Genomic DNA, 20628 nt, shown 5'->3' on the forward strand with positions numbered 1-20628 from the left:
GGTATCCGGGAGTTGCACAATCTCATGGTCTAAGGAAATAATACTTGACATTAGAAAAGCTTTAGCAAACCAACTACACGATCTTGTGCTATGCTTAGGATTGGGTCTTGTCCACATCATTCTCCTAATGATGTGATCCCGTTATCAATGACATCCAACGTCCATAGTCAGGAAACCATGACCATCTGTTGATCAACGAGCTAGTCAACTAGAGGCTCACTAGGGACTTGTTGTGGTCTATGTATACACACATGTATTACGGTTTCCAGTCAATACAATTATAGCATGTACAATAGACAATTATCATGAACAAGGAAATATAATAATAACCATTTCATTATTGCCTCTAGGACATATTTCCAACAAGAGGCCCTTGGCACGCCCTAGTGGGTAGTGGGGCCATGGGAGGCTTCTCCACCGACTATCAACTCTATAAATACTCTAAAATTCTAAGAACCCTAGGGGAGTCGGGAGATTAGAGTTTCCACCACCGCAAGTTCCAAAACCACGAGATCCAATCTAGAGGCCTTTTCCGGCACTCTGCCGGAGGGGTCAATGATCACGGAGAGGTTCTTCGTCATCACCCTTGCCCCTCCGATGATGCGTGAGTAGTTTACCACAGACCTAGGGGTCCATAGGCAGTAGCTAGATGGCCTCTTCTCTCTTTTTGATCTTCAATACAATGTTCTCCTCGGTGTTCTTAGAGATCTATTTAATGTAACTCTTTTTTGCTGTGTGTTTGTTGGGATCCGATGAATTGTGAGTTTATGATCAGTTCTATCCATGAATATTATTTGAATCTTTGATGAACTCTCTTATGCATGATTGTTATAGCCTCGTATTTCTTCTCCGAAACTTTGGTTTGGTTTGGCCAACTAGATTGGTTTTTCTTGCCATGGGAAGATGTGCTTTGTGATGTCTTCGATCTTGCGGTGCTCAATCTCAGTGACAGAAAGAGACATGACACACATGTATCGTTGCCATTAAGGATAAAAAGATGGGGTCTATTCCTACATGAATAGATATTGTCTACATCATGTCATTGTTCTTATTGCATTACTTTGTTTTTCCATGAACTTAATACACTAGATGCATGCTGGATAGTGGTCGATGTGTGGAGTAATAGTAGTAGATGCAGGCATGAGTCGGTCTACTAATCTTGGACGTGACACCTATATACATGATCATTGCCTTGGATATCGTCATAATTATTTGCTTTTCTATCAATTTTCGACAGTAATTTGTTTACCCACTATATACTATTTTCTTGAGAGAAGCCTCTAGTGAAATCTACGGCCCCCGGGTCTATTTCCTATCATATTAAAACCCAAGATGCCTTTCTGCAATTTTTCTTTATTTTATTTTATTTTGTGTTTTTGTTAAATCTATTTATCCAATCTCATACAATTTAATCTATCTTAATACCGAGGAGGGATGGACAACCCTCCTTACGCGTTGGGTTGCAACTTTTTGTTATTTGTGTGAAGGTACTACTTACATAGTTTGGTGGATCCTCCTACTGGATTGATACCTTGGTTTCATAACTGAGGAAAATACTTACCGTTGTTGTGTTGCATCTTCCCTTCCTCTTTGGGCAAATACCAACGCAAATACAAGCAGTCGGCACACCCCACTCCCTGCCCTAGAGCCAACAGCGGCCGTGCTTCCGATGAGACCACTAGGTGGCGTCCCTCTAACTATTGGGCCCTGCCTATGGTGCTTGCTGGTCCGCCTTGCTAGTTGTGACATGTTGTCTCCTTGTTTTCTTTGACGATAGGCACCAATGCAAAAAATAATTTCATATGCGATATATGCTATGGGAGAACCCATGCATAGTCGAACTATTTTTTTCTTCACTTTACTGCATTGTCTTCCTCCCTTGTCGACGCATTCTTCCTTCCACCATCACCTTGTCCTTCCTCGACCCCATCGACCTTCCTACCTCCATCGGCCTGACTGCCTGCCAACGCCACTGGCGGTGAACATTGCTCCAACTATTGTCTCAACGATCCCTTGAACCCATTCCTTCTCCAGCATCGACAACTGCACCTCGCGCTCACACCGTTTACCCCTTTACTCGCCTATATCAACGACATCGCATCCGACCATATTGCTCTATTGTCGTCCCGTTCTTGGATTGTCCTAGCCGATGACGCCAGGGCGTCCTCTATCTTCGTCTCTTTCCTTCCTCCTTCCTTGTCAATGATGATGCAATGTCCCCATCTTGAGCTTGGGGTTGCATGTTCGTCCTCTCTGAATTGAAAAAGATATATATTAAATATGTGAGGAATAGCAAATGCATCTTTATATAAACAAGTGATTTTTCATGCCGATCAATGTGACTCAAATCGTCGATGTAATCCCTCAGTGCAAACAAAACTTTTCATCTCTCCATGACGGCTCATCTATCCTCTCACCACAATGGCATAGGGCTGCAATGCACCGATGTCTCCTCTTGAAGGTAAATGGCAGAAAATTTGCACAGACTTGAACATCTAACACCAAGTGTTTTCGTTTGGCTGAATGTGATATAATAATGGATCTAAATTTCCCAAATGCATTTCTATCTATTTCTAAATCTGAAGATATGATGATCCCTGGGGAATAGGGGGCTTCCCAGGGCGATTGCAGTCTGGGCCGTGCGATCTCCTCCCCAAGCCGATCTGGGCCGTCCTTTTTCTCACCGTGGCTGCTAAACGGCAACCGGCAGAAAACCAAACGTGCCAATCCCCTCCCGGCTCCGCCGCCACCCCTCCTTCCCCGCGCGGCTCTCCCCCGGATCCCCTCCGCTCCGGCCGCCGCGCTCCGCTTCTCCCTCAGCGCCAGCAGCTCCCGCCGTCGAGCTCCACCCTCCTCCAATCACTGACCCGGGCTTCTTCCTCCCCGCACCCCCCTTTCCCGCCCTAGAGCCAGCAGCGGCCGTGCTTCCGATGAGACCACTGGGCGGCGCCGAGAAGGAATAGATGTAGATAGACGCAGTATATGCATCTTTTACGCCAAGCCCAGCTCCAGAATGGCAGAGCGTTGCAAGATCTCTACTGCCATTGTAGCTGGATCTGAGGAAAGGTCGTGTGTGCTCAAGGTAGATGGATACTACAGAATCAAGGCGCTACACAAGAACGACGAGTGCGTGATTTCAACCCCTTTCAGTGTTGGAGGTCACAACTGGGCCGTGAAGTATTACCCAAACGGCTGTGGTAACGAGTACGCCGATTACATCTCTGTTTTTCTGCTTCTAAAATCTGCGGGAGATGTGAAGGCCAAAGTCACGGTCAGTCTGCTTGACGAGAGATGAGAACCGGTGCCTTCATACATCTCTACCCAACCTGTACGTACCTTCTCAAGGGGCGATTCACACTGGTGCTATGACATCAGGAAGGCTTATCTGGAGGGATCGGATCTTCTGAAAGATGATCGTCTTACCATCAGGTGCGATGTCACCGTCATGAAGGAGATCCATGGCGAAGAAGCAGGGGTTCCTCCAAGCGACCTGCACCAGCATCTTGGCGACCTACTCAAGAACCAGGACGCAGCAGACCTAACCTTTCAAGTCGGTGCACAGAGATTCTCTGCTCACAGGTGTGTCCTTGCTGCTCGGTCGTCAGTCTTCAAGGCTGAGCTCCTCGGCGCCATGGAGGAGAGTTCCTCTGGTCATATTGAAATATGTGACATGGAAACTGATGTTTTCAAGTCCTTGCTCCATTTCATTTACACCGACTCGGTTCCTCCAGTGCTTGATGTGGTAATGGCCAGCCATCTTCTCGTGGCGGCTGACAGGTACAATATCGGCAGGCTGAAGCAGATCTGTGAGGAAAAATTGTGCAATAACATTGATGCCAACATGGTGGCTACCAGCTTGGCTTTAGCGGAGCAGCATGGTTTCCATGATCTCAAAGAAGCTTGCTGGCAGTTCCTTGCTTCTCCCTCCAATTTGGAGGCGATGATGGCAAGTGACAGTTATGAGCATCTCAAGTCCAGTTGTCCATCTGTTTTCAAGGAGCTAATAGCTAGAATCCTCCCGGCTGAATGGAACGCGGCTAAGGATATTGTCCTGACAATGTGGAAGTAATGCCTAGAGACCAATTATCATACATGACATCCAGATTTTAGTAGTAATGGTTAAGCTGCTTCTCCATGTAAGGTTGCGTGCATGTTTCAGAACAAAAATTGCTACTTATCAATCATACTTAATCTACTCAGGTGAGTAAATGGTTATTTTCCTTTCTCGTGAAATAAAAGAAAGTAGTATTATTGAGACAGTCGCCCATCTACGTACCTTGATTATCCATTGTGTGTTAGTTTAATTATTATTGAGTCAGTTACATCATGTACATGTGTATGGTTACGTTCTGCTGGATGCAGAATTAGTGCGTCCTTGTTCCAATGCTCGTATAGATCGTCTAAATTTGGACTTGTTTTGGAAATTAGAAGCTTCATTACCTTGGGCCTTTTTCACCAACTAAAGCCGTTGCAGATGAGGAGGGTTCGGTACCGACAGGTAGAATCAGTCAATCAATCAAAAATGACAAGAGCAGATGACAGCGGGGCTTCCTCACGGTTGCTCTGCTTTGTAGAACCTGACTACAATTGTACTCGCATCCGTCCCAAAATTTTTGTCTTAGATTTGTCTAGATACGGATGTATCTAAAATTAAAATGTAACTAGATACATCCGTATTTAAACAAATTTAAGACAAGAATTTTGGGACGGGGGGAGTAGGTTCTATGTGGCGTCCTTAATACGTCCCTACTAGATGCTTGTGTTACTTTGTTGTGTCGGTTATTGGTACTCATGTCTACTTTTGCACTGCAAACTGAATGTAGAGTATGTATGCCGTGTATGTGGACCTTGTGATCTAGTGTTGTAATAATTCAGTGTAAAGCGCTAAGCAAAAGAAATAAAAAGGTGTGCATGTAACCTTCAAGCATTGACTGAAAATATATTCTGTTAGCTATAGTTGTGATGGATGGAGCGTAGTATATTATTTCGATATGGTTATTGCTGGCAGTGCATCCTGTGTGCCTGTTATGCTGTTGAGGATTGTTCAGACTCAGTTTTCGAAAAGACGGGTTTAAAGGGATTGTAGGGGAAACAGGTTTCTGTCAAGCACAAGTGAATTATATGACCTTTTCGCTAACATAACATACGACATCGTATGGACGGTGCCCCTCAAACCATGAAAATTGCAAGCCATATCTGTGCTTTCTGTTGCTGGAGTAAATCGGTTTCGCACATTTTCTGGTCCATGAAAACCAACCTCGTACTACCCGTGTAGTTGATTCTTTGTTGCAGATCTTGTTCACAGCAGAGTCGCTGGATGTCTGTTGTCTCCCCGTTTCGAAAGACGGTAGGCACCAGCGCAAGTAAACTTTTTCATATGCATATGCAATGCACGCACTTTTTACAGTTTCATTCAGTCGACTGCTCCTCCCGCCTTCTCTTTCTTCTTACTCCACCCTCGATCAGCAACGCCCCACCTCCACCGGGCTACCACCTTGCCGCCCCGTTCATCCCTCTGAACCTCCCTTCTTCGGTGCCGGCGATCGCACTTGCACCGTCAACCCTCCGTTTTCGTCTTGTTCCCGGCTCGTCCTCAGGCCCAGGTACTGGTTCGTCCTCTCTGCAAGAATCGACTGAACTGAATGAAATAGGAGTAGTAGCAAACACGTTTTTTATTTTATGTACACCGGTGATTTTCCCCATCAGTTAATGTGACCCAAAACGACATTTTAACCCCTCGGCACGAGCGGCATGGCGGTCTTCCTCGGCACGTGGAACGGGCCGGCGGTCAGACTTACCATCACCGTGTGTCGTCGAAGGCGAGGTTGAACATCAGCTGGGAGAAGGAGAGCTCCACCCGGCCGGGCGTTGCTGTTCTCCACGACGACGTTGATAGAGTGGAGAGTTGGATCTTCGGCAGCCGGTCCTGCTGCCGGCCGGTGGTTGATGACTAACGTAGCTAGAGCTTTGAGGTGGAGGTGCAGCTGCCGGCCGGCCGTAGCTGAACGCAGCTGCGCATCCACGTCCAAACTCTAACTTAGGATCGTACGTACGTGAGTGAGTTCGTGGTGGAATGCATATCTGAGCTAGCTAGGGAAGAGATATATAGACCAAGCTGGCTACCCAGCGTGCAGTGGTGGTAAACTGACTATATACACGACGATTATATATTCCCGCATGCGCCTTTTAAGCAAAGGAAGTGCGTGATTCGACGCGAACCGTGCACGGCCGGCACATGCACGCACTGTAGACGCAAACCACTGGGCTAACCATGGTAGACACAAACCACTGTAGCAAACCGATGCGCTGTAGCGTCTACTGTGCCTGTACTGTAGCAAACCGACGCGCTGTAGCGTCTGGACATTGCTATAGCGAACCGGTCACTGTAGCATTTCCTGTTGGTTTTATAAAATTTTGAACATTTCTTTAAAAAGATAAAAAAAGTACAAGTCAAACTTTTTACATACGAACATTTTAAAAAAACTCCAAACAGTTTTGTTGACTGCTATTTGTTTTTCGAAAATTCTGATTATTTTAGGAAAGTGTGAACATTTTTCGAAAATTACCAAAAAAATATTTTTTTGGAAATGGACACATCTTTTGAAATTTTGAACAATTTTAAAAAAACATGAAACACAAACAACTTATGAATTTCTGATTTTTTAATGGAATATTTTTGAAATTCCATAATATTTTTGAAAGTATGAACATTTTAAAAAATCATTGAACAATTTTTACTTTGTGAATACATTTTGAAAACAGATTTTTTTTTTGTTAAACTCCAAACATTATTTGAAATTCCCTGAGATATTGATGACAACGTGATTTTTTTTTGAAAATTTCAAAACAGTTTTTTGAAATGGAGCTTTCTTAAAAAGGAGAAGTGGAAAAATAATAACCGGCTCCAGTCGCCCTTCCCTGGGCCGCCCTCTCGGCGGCGCTCCACCATCTCTCCGGCCGCCTGCTAGCCTGTTAGGTCGACATGGCCTCGTCGTTCGCGCCCTTCGTGTCCGCGACAGAAGGACCTGCTCCTTCTTCGTTCCTAGACGCCCTGCTGGGGCAGAGCGATGCGGGTGCTGAGGTAACCTCAATGCCGGTTGTGGGGGAGAGGGAGCAGAGGAGGCGTCTGTAGTCCATAATCATTGTTCCCTTGCCACCTTTTTGCGCCCATGCCTCCTTCCCGCATCGATGAGGGTGGGTGGAAGATGGTGGGGATGGGGAGGTGTCCTCCTTATTACCAGAGACCGTCGCTGCATCCTAAGCCCAAGGCCAGCCAGTTCAAAGAGCTTCTGTTCAAGAAAGTGAGGGGCAAGTGTTTAAGGTGTCTTGAGCCTGACCACCGGATTGCCAAGTGCACCAACAGAGCCAAGTGTCTATTGTGTGGTGAGGTTGGCCACCGAGCTAGGTGGTGCCCGCCGCAGATCCAGCCGCCGGCTGCATCGCCACAGCAGAGATAAGTATTTGCTTTTGTGTGCAGGTGCTATTCACGAGGCTTTGCGTGATTCTCCTATTGGTTCGATAAACCTTGGTTCTCACCGAGGGAAAATACTTATCTCTAAAGTAGTGCATCTTCCCTTCTCTTCAGGAAAAATCCCAACGCAGCTCACAAGTAGCAGCAGGAAAGGCAAGGAAGGAGAGTGGGAAGGAGTGGCCCGAGGGCGGTGCACGGGGAGGTAAGTGGGGGTCGGAGCGGCATGAGGCGGGGCTGGTCGAAGAAGTCATGTGTGACTGCGAAACAATGAGCCCTAGGGGTGCGAGGGTAAATTGGGAGAGGAGTGGCTCATGCTAGGAGGGGGTGAGCGGCTTGCTGCTCGAGTATATGGAAGGTTCGGGGTTTTTGGGAATAGAAGGTTCGTTGAGTAAAAAAACGGTGGGGCTGGTGAAGGAAAATCAGCGGCGGTCCTTGATAAAAGAAAATCGGTGGGAGGGGGGTCGAGGGGGTCCTATCGATCAATGGTGAGGGCATTAAAAACGAAGGAACGACCTACATATTGCCCTTTTAACAGAAGAGATTCCAAACACAAAATAATAGGTTAGTGATAGAAACGTAAAAATAAAAGAAACCAAAAAACGAAACATAGAATTTTTTTTTGGAAAAATGCGTGCATGCGTCAAATGGGCCGGCCAAGTTTGATCGTAGTTGATTTTTTTGGTAAGATTTGATTTGATTTGGTTTGGGTATGAGTAGAAGAAAACTTTGGATTTCGTTGAGATTTTCTTAAGATTTGATTTGAATGAGTTAAGGCATGATGTTGTTTTGGTAATTGTTGATTTGGTTAAGATTTGATTTGATGAGTTAATGCATGACATTGTTTTGGGAAAGTATCGATTGATTTGAATGAGTTAAGTGCCGATTTGATTCATATTTTTTTATTTTGTTTATTTGAATGAGTTAATGCATACAATACTTTTGGTAAGTGCCGATTTGATTGAGTTAATGCACATATCAAATGGGCCGGCCAAATTGACTGCGCTTGAGCGAAAGGTTGCACGCTCACTGGCACATGATAAGGTTGATGGAAAGTGAGGTGAGACTATCAACTTCCCCTTTAGAACTTTCATTCATTGAAGTTCTAGTGACCTTTTAGACTATTTGGTATGCACCACGAAATGCGATCGGCGTACGAATACCAAAGTTAACTGTCAATTTGTTTGTTCATAAACGTTACACAGAGGAAATTCAAAGTGATCATCATCTTATGCTACAACCTAGAGGAAGGCCTCGTATGTCTCTGATCATCATCTTATGCTACAAACTGATCATCATCTTATGATACAAACTGATCATTATCTTCGATGGATCCCGCGCCTCCGCCAGGTTCATCAAAGGTTAATTTTGATAGGGTTGTTGCTAAATCCACTAACAGATGAGAATTTGAAGCAGTGTGTTGTGACGAGCACACCCATCTCATGGGCTCCTCTCAATAATGTTGTTCAATAGAGTTATCAATCAGAGACATTCGAGGCCTACAGACGCATGTAGTACATGTATTCTCGGGAAGGGCTTGCACTTCGTCAAACTCGGGAAGGGCTTGACGTGGAGAGGCACGTTTCGTTATCTGACGGCGTGAATAATTATGCGTTGATATTTGATGGAATATTAATTGCATGTTAATATTAGGTAGGATATTAATTACATATTAATGTTAATATTGATATTTTGATATGATATTAATTGCATGCTAAATATGTTGACCGATTGCACGGAAGCGATCTAGGTCGTTGGATAATATGGTTTGATGGCTGAGATCACGTGGGTTTGTTTCTTTCGAATCTTTTTATATTGATGTATAGATTTATATTATTAGTCGCTAAATAAAGTCGCCCTTTTTTTTTGGGAAAAGAAAAGCAAACGCGTCCTTATATGTACGCTGATTAGTAGCGCGTCTGGTAAGAACAATCAGCAGAAAACCTAAGGCACTAATCCCCTCTCCGCTCCGCCGCCACCCCTTTTCCGGCGCGCCTCTCCCCCCGATCCCCTCCGCTCCCGCCGCCGCGCTCCACCCTCCTCCAATCCACGCCCCGGAGCTCCCTCCCCACACCCTATCGCCACATCCTCCAATCGCTTCGCCAGCGGCGGCGTGCTTCCGGCGACACCACCGGACGGCGGCGAGAAGGAATAGATATTGATAGGCGCAGCAAAACGAAGCTTTCCTCTCGCCAGTCTTCCATCTTACTCCAAGCCCACCTCCACAATGGCAGAGCCCTGCAAGATTCCTGCTGCCATGGTAGCCGAATCCGTGGAGAGGTCATATGTGCTCAAAATAGATGGATACTCAAGAGTGAAGGGGCTACTGAAGAACGGCAAGTTCGTCGCCTCCACCCCTTTCAGTGTTGGAGGCCACAACTGGACCGTGAAATATTACCCGAACGGTTGCCCCAAGTACTGTGACGATTTCATATCTCTGTATGTGCACCATGAATCTGCCGGTGCCAAAGAAGTGAAGGCGAAATTGTCGCTCAATGTGCTTGACAAGAATGGGAATCCGGTGCCTTCCTACACCCGTACCACCCCTGTGAATACTTTCTCAAGGAAAGCTCCGACCTGTGGCTACTATGACTTCATCCCGAAGGATGAGCTTGAGGAGTCGGCGCATCTTAGAGGTGACTGTCTCACCATCAGGTGCGATGTTACCGTCTTGAAGGAGATCGAAGAAGCAATGGTTCCTCCAAGCGACCTGCACCGGCACCTCGGTGATCTCCTGAAGAGCAATGATGCAGCGGACATGACCTTTCAAGTTGACGGACAGAGATACTCCGCTCATCGGTGTGTTGTTGCCGCTCGGTCGTCCGTCTTCAAGGCGGAGCTCCTCGGCGCCATGGAGGAGAGTTCCGGTAGTACCATTGTAATCCGTGACATGGAAGCTGATGTGTTCGAGTCCTTTCTCCATTTCATATACACCGACTCGGTTCCTCCAGCGCTTGATGTGGTGATGGCCGGACATCTACTCGTGGCGGCTGACAGGTACAACATCGGTAGGCTGAAGGTGATATGCGAGGAGAAATTATGCAGTCACATTGATTCCAACATGGTGGCTACCAGCTTGGCTTTGGCTGAGCAACATGGTTTCCGTCGTCTCAAGGAAGCTTGTTTGCAGTTCCTTGCTTCTCCGTCCAATTTGGAGGCCATGATGACAAGTGATGGCTATGAGCATCTGAAATCCAGCTGCCCAGCTGTTCTTAAGGAGCTGATAGCTAGAATCATCCCGGCTGAATTTACATCAGCAAAGGATATTATCATGACAATGTGGAAGTAATGCCTACCATACCATTATCATATACTGTCATCCAAAATTTATTACCAAAGGATATTATGCTACATCTCCATGTATCGTGTATGTTTCAGAATAAAAATGCTACTTATCAATCATCCAATCGTTCATGTAACAAGAATGGTTATTTTCTTTTCTTGTGAGATAAAATAAAGTATTATAGAGACTGCCCATGTGCGTGCCTTGTATCCTTGATTATCCATCGTGCATTAGTTTAATTATTATTTAGTCGATTACTTCATGTGTGCATGGTTAGGTTCAGCTGGATGCAGAATTAGGATCATCCTTGTTTCAATGCCTCGCATGGATGGTCTAGACGACTGTTTTTATCCTTTTTCTTCAGCAAATAGAAGCTTCATTACCCCCTGCTCGTTTATGTGAATTTTAGGATCATGTGTTGTAGTTCAGTTTAAAGCACTAAGCAAAAAAAAATATGCATGTAATCGTCAGCCACTGATTATTAATATCTTCTGTTAGCTAATACTCTGAGAAGTTGTGAAGGGTCATTGGTTATTATTCCCCTCTGAATATCGCTGGTAGTGTTGTTGTGTGAAGGACTTGCTATGCTGCTGAGGGTTATTCAGACATCAGAGTTAGTTTTTGAAAAGTCAGTTTTGACTTTTAATGGAATTGTAGGGAAATAGTGTTTTTTGTACTAGTATGTTTCTGCTGAACACAACCGCTCTGGTTCTGTGTGCTAAATTTATGTGTTGTGGGGAAAAAAAGGCAAGTAACAGGAAACTAGCGCCTAAGGTTATTTTGGTTGCTATCTTGTTGAGTAAATTGGCGGGAGGAAAAAAAAGTTGTTGCGGTCGAGTACAGAGAAAACTCTCTTCAAAATTGTGCTTCTGGTGTGGATGGTGATTTGTTCAGGTCGGGTATAACCCTTTGCCTGTTGTTCGGCCTACACAAAATTCTGAATTATATTTGCAAGTTGCAACACATTCAGCTGAATTATACAGTCGTTGGTCTTCCAAATGGTCAAGATGGTTCTAGGTTCTGAATTATTCTTTCTTTTTCGCACCACAGCAGATGGCATAGTCCGCAAACCATGACAAAAATTGTAAGCCATGTATGTGCTTAATTTCTATTGGAATAAATCGCTTGCACATATTTACCAGTCTAGTTGGTTCTCTGTTGCTATTTTTTGTTCAAAACAAAGCGCTCCGCCATTTTGTGGGAGGTGGAGCATTGGCTACTAAAAAGTTTATTTTTTTACTAGGTAGACGAAAAGTTTAGTTTGTGCTGGCGTCTCCTCGTGAAGGTAAACGAGTAGTACTAGTAAATGGCGTCTCCTCGTGATGCAAACATCTACTCCCTCCGTTCCCAAATATTTGTCTTTCTAGAGATTTCCACAAGTGATTACATACGGAGCAAAATGAGTGAATCTACACTCTAAAATAAGCCTACATACATCCGTATGTTGTGTCCATTTGAAATGCCTAGAAAGACAAATATTTCGGAACGGAGGGAGTAGATCGAGGTGTGAACAGGCCACCGTTTCCATTTGACTTCCAATTTCCTCTCTCTAATCTCACTCTATATATAGATACTACATGAATCAAAGTAGTATTTCCTCTCGCTAGTCTTCCATCCTAATCCAGGCTATACCACCAAGCCCACATCCAAAATGGCAGAGCAATGCAATATATCTGCTGCCATGCATGCTATCTCTTTTTCTCGTGCTTAAATCTGCCGATGCTGAAGATGTGAAGGCGAAGTTCACGTTCAGTGTACTTGACGAGAATGGTGAACCTGTGCCTTCATACAGCCGTACCTCCAGAGCTATACGCACCTTCTCAAGGAAAGGTACAAACTGGGGCTACAATGAGTTCATCAAGAAGGCTGATCTGGAGGCATCGGCGCACATAAGAGACGACTGTCTCACCATCAGGTGTGATGTCACCGTCATCCACAGCGAAGAAACAAGGGTTCCTCCAAGCGATCTCCACCAGCATCTCGGCGACCTGCTCATGAACAAGGATGCAGCAGACCTCACCTTTCAGGTAGGTGGAGAGACATTCTCTGCTCACAGGTTTGTCCTCGCAACTCGGTCGTCCATCTTCAAAGCTGAGTTCCTCGGCGCCATGAAGGAAAGTTCTGCTGCTAGTCCTATTGAAATCTGTGACATGGAAGCTGATGTGTTCAAGTCCTTGCTCCATTTCATATACACCGACTCAGTTCCTACGGTGCTTGATGTGGTGACTGCTGGTCACCTACTCCTTGCGGCTGACAGGTACAACATTGTCAGGCTAAAGCTGATATGCGAGGAGAAATTGTGCAATCAAATTGATTCCAGCATGGTGGCAACCACTTTGGTTTTAGCTGAGCAGCATGGTTTCCATCGTCTCAAAGAAGTTTGTTTGCAGTTCCTTGCTTCTCCATCCAATTTGGAGGCGATGGTGGCAAGTGGTGGCTATGAGCATTTGAAATCCAGCTGCCCATCTGTCCTCAAGGAGGTGATATCTAGAATCCTGCCGGCTGAACTGAAAGTGGCAAACGATATTATCATGGAAATGTGGAAGTAATGCCTACAGTTACTCTACTATTAGGAGAAGATGTGGCTAGACCAGTCTCGTACTGTTATCATATATGTCATCCAAATTTTATTACTAATGGTTATGCTACTTCTCCATGTATGGTTGCAGAACAAAAATTCTACTTATCAATCATTCAATCTACTCATCTACGTAGAATGGTAGTTTCTTTTCTTGCTAAATATGAAATCATTACTGAGAGTGCCCGTGGACGTACCTTGTTTATCCATTGTGTATTTGTGTACTTATTGAGTCGATTACTTCATATGTGCATGGTTACGTTTAGCTGAATGTAGAATTAGTGCCATCCTTGTTCCAATGCTCGCATAAATGGTCTGTACTCTGGTTCTTTTTTCGAAAATAGAAGCTTCATCACCTTGGGTCTTTGTACCAACTAAAACCATGGCAGATGAGGCTTCCCGTAGAATCAGTCAAGAATGACCAAATGACAAGAGCCGATGACGAGCGGTTCATCACTGTTTCCCTGTTTTTTGGTGCCGACTACAACCGTAGTTCACGTTTGCCTTGTTTCTTTTTAAATAGCCGCGTCCGGCTGCCGCGGCCAGAACATACTACAACCGTTGCTTGTGGAGAGCAATCACACATAAGGAGGAAGAAGATCTAGAGAGGAATGATAGAAGTTCAGAGGAAGGACATACTTTGCCGGTGCTTTGCTTCTGTAGCAAACGATCCATGCCACCATCCCCAGTCCATCATGCCATTATGCCTCTATATAGGGACATGACAATCCTCAATCCTCTGAATATTTTTTTAAATCCCCCCTGAATATTGCTGGTAGTGCAGCTGGCAGATACAACATCGTCAGGCTGAAGCAGATATGTGAGGAGAAATTCTGCAATCACATTGATTCCAAGATGGTGGCCACCAGCTTGGCTTTAGCCAAGCAGCATGGCTTCCATCGTCTCAAAGAAGCTTGTTTGCAGTTCCTTGCTTCTCCGTCCAACTTTGAGGCGATGCTGGGTATGAGCATCTGAAATCCAGCTGCCCATCTGTTCTCAAGGAGCTGATCGCTAGAATCATCCTGGTTGAATTTTAAATCAGCAAAGGATATTATCATGGCAATTTAGTAGTAATGCGTTTGGTACTATTTCAGCCAAATTTTTAGTCCTAATCTTTGCAATTGTTATGCTACTTCTCCATGTATTGTTTCAGGAGCTATCCTGAAACCAACAATCAACATTTATGGTTTCATGAATGTTTCAGAAAAAATATGTTAAGAGTCATCCCGGCTGAATTTACATCAGCAAAGGATATTATCATGACAATGTGGAAGTAATGCCTACCATACCATTATCATATAATTACGGTCATCCAAATTTTAGTACAAAGGATATTATGCTACATCTCCATGCATGGTTGCATGTATATTTCAGAATAAAAATGCTACGTACTTATCAATCATCCAATCACTCATGTGGCGAGAATGGTTATTTTATTTTCTTGCGAGATAAAAGAAACTATTACAGAGACTGCCCATGTACGTGCCTTGTATCCTTGATTATCCATCGTGTATTAGTTTAAGGGTCATTGGTTATTATTCCCCTCTGAATATTGCTGTTAGTGCTGCTGTGTCAAGGACTTGCTATATATGCTGTTGAGGGTTGTTCGGACTTCAGTATTAATTTTGGAAAAGTCGGTTTTAAAGGGATTATAGGGGAAATAACTGCTGTGTGCTGAATATACAATGTGTTGCAGAGAAAAATAGCACGTAACAGGAAACTAGTGCCAAAGGTTAATTCGGTCGCTGTCTTGTTCAGAAAATTGGCGGGAGGAAGAAAAAGTTGTTGCGGTCGAGTACAGAGAAAACTCTCTCCAAAATTGAGTTTTATAAGATGGTAAACTTGATCGCGAAAATGTGCTTCTGGTGTGGATGATGATTCGTTCAGGTCAGTACATTCAACTGGTACAACCCTTTGCCTGTTGTTCGGCCCACTCAAAATTCTGAATTATATTTTCAAGTTGCAACACATCCAGCTGGATTATACTGTCATTGGTGTTCCAAATGGTTAATATGGTTCCGAGTTCTAAATTATACTTCTCCTGGAGTATATAATGCAGATCGTATAGCTCACAAACCATGAAATCTGCAGGCCATGTCCGTGCTTGCTGTCTATGTAAAATGTGTTTTGTGTTCGCACGACCGCCAACCTGGCTAATTGGTTCTTTCTTGCTGATTTTTTGTTCACAGAAAAGCGCTCTGCCATTTTGTGGGAGATGAAGTGTTGGCAGCTGAAAAAGTTTATTGTTTTTCGCAAAAAGAAGAAAAGTTCATTTTTTTGGTGTAGGTAGATGAAAAGTTTTGTTTATGTCGAGGGGTCAGACTGTCAGATTTGAGTCACATTGACCCACAGGAAAAATCATCATTGTTGCATGCATTGCATTGCATCGGCAGATGAAAAGGTTTTGTTTGGCCTGTCTTCGGGTCTTCGCTTGCAGTGCAGTGGCGTCTCCTCGTGAAGGTAAACGGGTAGTAAATGGCAGGCAGGCGGATGCAAACAATTAGATCGAGATGTGAACAGACAAGTGTTTTTGTTTGACTGAATGTGAAAGGAATGGATTTAACTTCCCAAGTGAACCTCCGTATATACTTCAACAAAGTTGGAAGTACACTCTTTAAAGGACGGAGGGAGTAGGTACATGATGCAGTGAAATCTTTGCTCGCCAGTCTTCCATCCTACTAGTCCAATCTACCAAGCGAAGCCCACCCCGAGAATGGCAGAGCAATGCAAGATCTCAGCGGCCATGGTATCTGAGGAAAGGTCGTATGTGCTCAAGGTGGATGGATACTCGAGAGCCAAGGCGCTAGTGAAGAACGGTCAGTGTGTGATTTCTACCTCATTCAGTGTTGGAGGCCACAACTGGGTCGTGAGATATTACCCAAACGGTTTTCTTAACAATTATGCCCATTCCATCTCTCTTTATCTTTGTCTTGAATCCACCGATGTCGAAGATATGAAGGCGGAATACACGCTCGCTGTGCTGGATAAGAACGGAGAACCTGTGCCTTCATACAGCTGTAGCAACCCTCTGCGTATCTTCTCAGATGGTTCAGCCTGGAGCTACCCGCTCGTGATCAAGAAGGCCGATTTGGAGGCATCGGCGCATCTGAGAGACAATTGTCTCACCATCAGGTGCAATGTCACCATCATGCAGATCAAGAGCGAAGAAGCAAAGGTTTCACCAAGCGACCTGCACCACCATCTCGCCGACCTCCTCAAGAACAAGGACGCTGCGGACCTAACCTTTGAAGTCGGCGCACAAAGTTTCTCAGCCCACAGGTGTGTCCTTGCTGCTCGCTCATCAGTCTTCAAGGCCGAGCTCCTCGGCGCCAAGAAGGAGAGCTCTGCAGCTAGTACTATTAAAATTCATGACATGGAAGCTGATGTGTTCAAGTCCTTGCTCCACTTCATATACACCGACTCTGTTCCTGTGCTTGAGATGGGTAGCAACAAAAGCGAAACTGATGTGGTTATGGCTGGCCATCTGCTGGTAGCAGCTGACAGATACAACATCGTCAGGCTGAAGCAGATATGTGAGGAGAAATTGTGCAATCACATTGGTTCGAGGATGGTGGGCACCAGCTTGGCTTTAGCCGAGCAGCATGGTTTCCATCGTCTCAAAGAAGCTTGTTTGCGGTTCCTTGCTTCTCCGTCCAACTTTGAGGCGATGGTGGCAAGTGATGGGTATGAGCATCTGAGATCTAGCTGCCCATCTGTTCTCAAGGAGCTGATAGCTAGAATCCTCCCGGCTGAATGGAAGGTGGCAAAGGATATTCTCACTACAACTTAGTAGTAATGTGTTTGGTGCTACTGTCATATGTTATCCAAATTTTTAGTACTAATTGATGCAATTGTTATGCTAGTTCTCCATGTATGGTTTCTTGCATGTTCCTGAAAAAAAAACTTAGTAACGATCATTTTGGTTTAATATATTTTCAGGCAATCATGGTTATTTATTTTTCTTGTGAGAAGAGTGAATGTATTGTTTGATTGTCCGTTGTTTGCCAATCAACCTCCCAAAACCAATGGACACGTACCCAAAAAACCTAGAGATGGACACGACAGAAACATGCTCTGAGATTCATGAACTAAATCGGGCGGGCCGAAAGTGCCAATTGGGAAACAAACGATTGGAATTTAGAGGAAATGAAATAAATCCCCTTAAATGCATATCTACTGATGTGTTAACGAACAGTGGAAAGAAAGTTTTGATTCCTTAGAGCAAGTACAATAATGGACTTATAGTCTGCTTACATGACATTTTTGCCTATGTGGAGTGTGCGTTAGCGAAAACGTCTGTAGAATTAGTGCCATCCTTGTTCTAATGCTCGCATAAATTGTCTATACTCTGTTTCTTTTTTGGAAAATAGAAGCTTCATCACCTTGGGTCTTTGTACCAACTAAAACCGTTGCAGATGAGGCTTCCGGTAGAATCAGTCAAGAATGCATGACCAAATGACAAGAGTCGATGACCAGGGGCTCGTCACTGCTTCCCTATTTTTTGGTGGCCGACTACAACGGTAGTTCACATTTGCCCTGTTTCTTTTTAATAAGCCGTTGCCGCGGCCAGAACATACTACACCGTTGCTTGTGGAGAGCAATCACACATAAGGAGGAAGAAGATCTAGAGAGGAATGATAGAAATACAGAGGAAGGACACAGAGGGATTCAGTTCATTTTCTGTTTCGCCAGCGGTGCTTTGCTTCTGTAGCAAACGATCCATGCCACAATCCCCAGTCCACCATGCCATTACGCCTCCATACAGGGACATGACAATCCTCAATCCTCTGAATATTGTTTTTCTAAAGGCCCTCTGAATATTGCTGGTACTTGTGATGCTGTTGAGAGCAGTCCTGTTTCAGTTTCAGAAAAATCGACTGAAGGGATTGTAGGGGAAACCAGGTTTTTTCTAGTTTTCAGTTAAGCATGGCTGTATCTATGTTGTCTGCTAAATAAAAAAAATCTTCAAAAAGGAGGTTGAACTCCCCGGCCTCTGCATCAGCATGATGTGATGCGTTTGGAGAATGAAAAAGTTGCTGCGGTTCAGTACATATATATATAGATATGTATATAGATAGACGCAGCAAAATCTTTCCTCGCCAATCTCCCTCCCATCCCACTCCCAGTTGTACTCCCAAGTCCCAATCCCGCCCCCAGAATGGTAGAGCAACGCAAGATCTCTGCGGCCATGGTATCTGAGGAAAGGTCATTTGTGCTCAAGGTAGATGAATACTCAAGAGTCAAGGCGCAACTCAAGATCGGCGAGAGCCTGACTTCTACCCCTTTCACTGTTGGAGGCCACAAATGGACCGTGAGATATTACCCAAATGCTGTCTGGGCGTTTAATGCCGATTCCATCTCTCTTTATCTATGTCTCGAATCTGCTGGTGCTGAAGATGTGAAGGCGAAATTCACGCTCAGTGTACTTGACAAGAATGGAGAACCCGTGCCTTCCTACAGCCATACCAACCCAATGCGTACCTTCTCTAAAAGTTCAGTCTGGGGCTCCGAACTCGCGATCAAGAGGGCTGATCTGGAGAGATCGGCGTACCTGAGAGATGATTGTCTCACCATCAGGTGTGATCTCACCGTGGCAAAGGAGATCAAGAGCCAAGAAACAAGGGTTGCTCCCAGCGACCTGCACCAACATCTGGGTGACCTCCTCAAGAACAAAGACGCAGCAGACCTAGTCTTTCAGGTTGGTGGAAAGAGATTCTCCGCTCACAGGTGTGTCCTTGCTGCTAGGTCATCGGTCTTCAAGGCGGAGCTCCTCGGCGCCATGAAGGAGAGTTCCGCAGCTCTTCCTATTGAAATTCATGACATGGAAGCTCATGTGTTCGAGTCCTTGCTCCACTTCATATACACCGACTCTGTCCCTGAGCTTGAGATGGCTTCCAACAAAGGCGAAACTGGTGTGGTTATGGCTGGCCATCTACTGGTAGCAGCTGACAGATACAACATCATCAGGCTGAAGCAGATATGTGAGGAGAAATTGTGCAATCACATCGACTCTAACATGGTGGCAACCAGTTTGGCTTTAGCCGAGCAGCATGGATTCCATCGTCTCAAAGAAGCTTGTTTGCAGTTCCTTGCTTCTCCGTCCAACTTCGATGCGATGGTGGCAAGTGATGGGTATGAGCATCTGAAATCAAGCTGCCCATCTGTTCTCAAGGAGCTCATAGCTAGAATGATCCCGTCTGAATTTAAGTCGGCAAAGGATGTTATCATGGCAATTTAGTAGTAATGCGTTTGGTACTATTTCCATATATATGCCATCCAACTTTTAGTACTAATCGGTACAATTGTTATGCTACTTCTCCATGTATGGTTTCGTGCAAGTTTGAGAAATAAAATATAGTACCGATCATTCAGTTTAATATATGTTCAGGCGACTAGTATGGTTACTTTTTCTTCTTACGAGAAGAAGAAAAGTGTTGTTTGATTATCCGATGTTCGCCTTCGAAAATGATAGACCTAAGGACGATGCTTGCGGAAATAACAATTTTACGGACGTGTGTGTGTCATCTGCACACGAAATCAGAATAAAAATAATTCTAGTTTTCTTCAATCTCCACACGAAATCTTTGATAGAAAAGCTTGAATCAAATTACTATAAGAACACTTATAAAGTAAAAAAAACCAATTGAAAATAATAATAATTGAAATAATAAAAGAAATTTGCTAATTGGATGTCCGTCAAACTCCCTATGAAATCTTTGATAAATAAATTCAGAAAACATAGATCAAGTTTACATATGAAATACATCTAGATGCGATAAAGAGCCACCTTTAGTTTATTATTATATGTAAATTAGGAATTGCTTTTACACAATACACTCTATTGTTTGTTTGAAATTCAGAATAAAAAATACAAGGAATCATCATTTTTTGTTTCCTAAGAATTTCATACGAGATCCTAAAATACCTAAACTCAGAAAAAGGTGTGGATAGAATAATACTAGATGCATAAACAATAGTACCTTTTATACATGAACTTCATCATAAGAATATATTATAGCAAATTGGTTTAAAAACTCAAATTCATATTGCGCTTCCAACATGATGATTTCAGATTAAAAAATCTCTAAAATATTCAAAAGAAACATGATAACCAGATGTTCTCCGGTTGTTGTTGTTTACATACCGACAATAAAAGCATTCATTTTAGGCCGAGAAGAAAGGATGCAATCAAAATTTAAGCTTTCGTAGTAAAAAAAAGATTGTGAACAATCATTCACTCAATGAATTTTTTGTAAATTCGTGATTTTTTTAATTTCTTTATATTTTTTGTAATTTTGT

The 20628-nt window shown here is 44.0% G+C and overlaps 4 protein-coding genes and 1 pseudogene across 4 annotated transcripts; all 5 read left to right on the forward strand.

The window, feature by feature from the left end:
* The first annotated feature begins 2732 nt into the window (after nucleotides 1-2732).
* LOC123117167 (BTB/POZ and MATH domain-containing protein 2-like) lies at nucleotides 2733-4245 on the forward strand (annotated as a pseudogene).
* Nucleotides 4246-9405: 5160 nt separating this feature from the next.
* LOC123117168 (BTB/POZ and MATH domain-containing protein 2) lies at nucleotides 9406-10867 on the forward strand. The gene has a single exon (XM_044537991.1). The coding sequence runs from the start codon at nucleotides 9696-9698 to the stop codon at nucleotides 10755-10757; it is 1062 nt and encodes a 353-aa protein (XP_044393926.1). The 5' UTR covers nucleotides 9406-9695; the 3' UTR covers nucleotides 10758-10867.
* Nucleotides 10868-12436: 1569 nt separating this feature from the next.
* LOC123115111 (BTB/POZ and MATH domain-containing protein 3-like) lies at nucleotides 12437-13300 on the forward strand. Its single transcript, XM_044536371.1, has 2 exons — nucleotides 12437-12545; nucleotides 12582-13300. The coding sequence occupies exons 1-2, from the start codon at nucleotides 12437-12439 to the stop codon at nucleotides 13298-13300; spliced, it is 828 nt and encodes a 275-aa protein (XP_044392306.1).
* A 2733-nt stretch (nucleotides 13301-16033) lies between these two features.
* LOC123115112 (BTB/POZ and MATH domain-containing protein 2-like) lies at nucleotides 16034-17119 on the forward strand. The gene has a single exon (XM_044536372.1). It carries the CDS (start codon nucleotides 16043-16045, stop codon nucleotides 17117-17119), a length of 1077 nt encoding a protein of 358 aa, XP_044392307.1. The 5' UTR covers nucleotides 16034-16042.
* Nucleotides 17120-18487: 1368 nt separating this feature from the next.
* Nucleotides 18488-19567, forward strand: LOC123117169 (BTB/POZ and MATH domain-containing protein 1-like). The gene has a single exon (XM_044537992.1). The coding sequence runs from the start codon at nucleotides 18488-18490 to the stop codon at nucleotides 19565-19567; it is 1080 nt and encodes a 359-aa protein (XP_044393927.1).
* Nucleotides 19568-20628: the final 1061 nt, after the last annotated feature.

This window comes from Triticum aestivum, chromosome 5B (assembly GCF_018294505.1).
Source record: "Triticum aestivum cultivar Chinese Spring chromosome 5B, IWGSC CS RefSeq v2.1, whole genome shotgun sequence".
Classification (NCBI taxonomy): Eukaryota; Viridiplantae; Streptophyta; class Magnoliopsida; order Poales; family Poaceae; genus Triticum; species Triticum aestivum.

Coding starts and splice junctions, on each gene's coding strand:
- LOC123117168 (XM_044537991.1), top strand. CDS start 9,696: ATGGCAGAGCCCTGCAAGATTCCTGCTGCCATGGTAGCCGAATCCGTG.
- LOC123117169 (XM_044537992.1), top strand. CDS start 18,488: ATGGTAGAGCAACGCAAGATCTCTGCGGCCATGGTATCTGAGGAAAGG.
- LOC123115111 (XM_044536371.1), top strand. CDS start 12,437: ATGCTATCTCTTTTTCTCGTGCTTAAATCTGCCGATGCTGAAGATGTG. Junction 12,546..12,581: donor ACCTGTGCCTTCATACAGCC/GTACCTCCAGAG, acceptor TCTCAAGGAAAG/GTACAAACTGGGGCTACAAT.
- LOC123115112 (XM_044536372.1), top strand. CDS start 16,043: ATGGCAGAGCAATGCAAGATCTCAGCGGCCATGGTATCTGAGGAAAGG.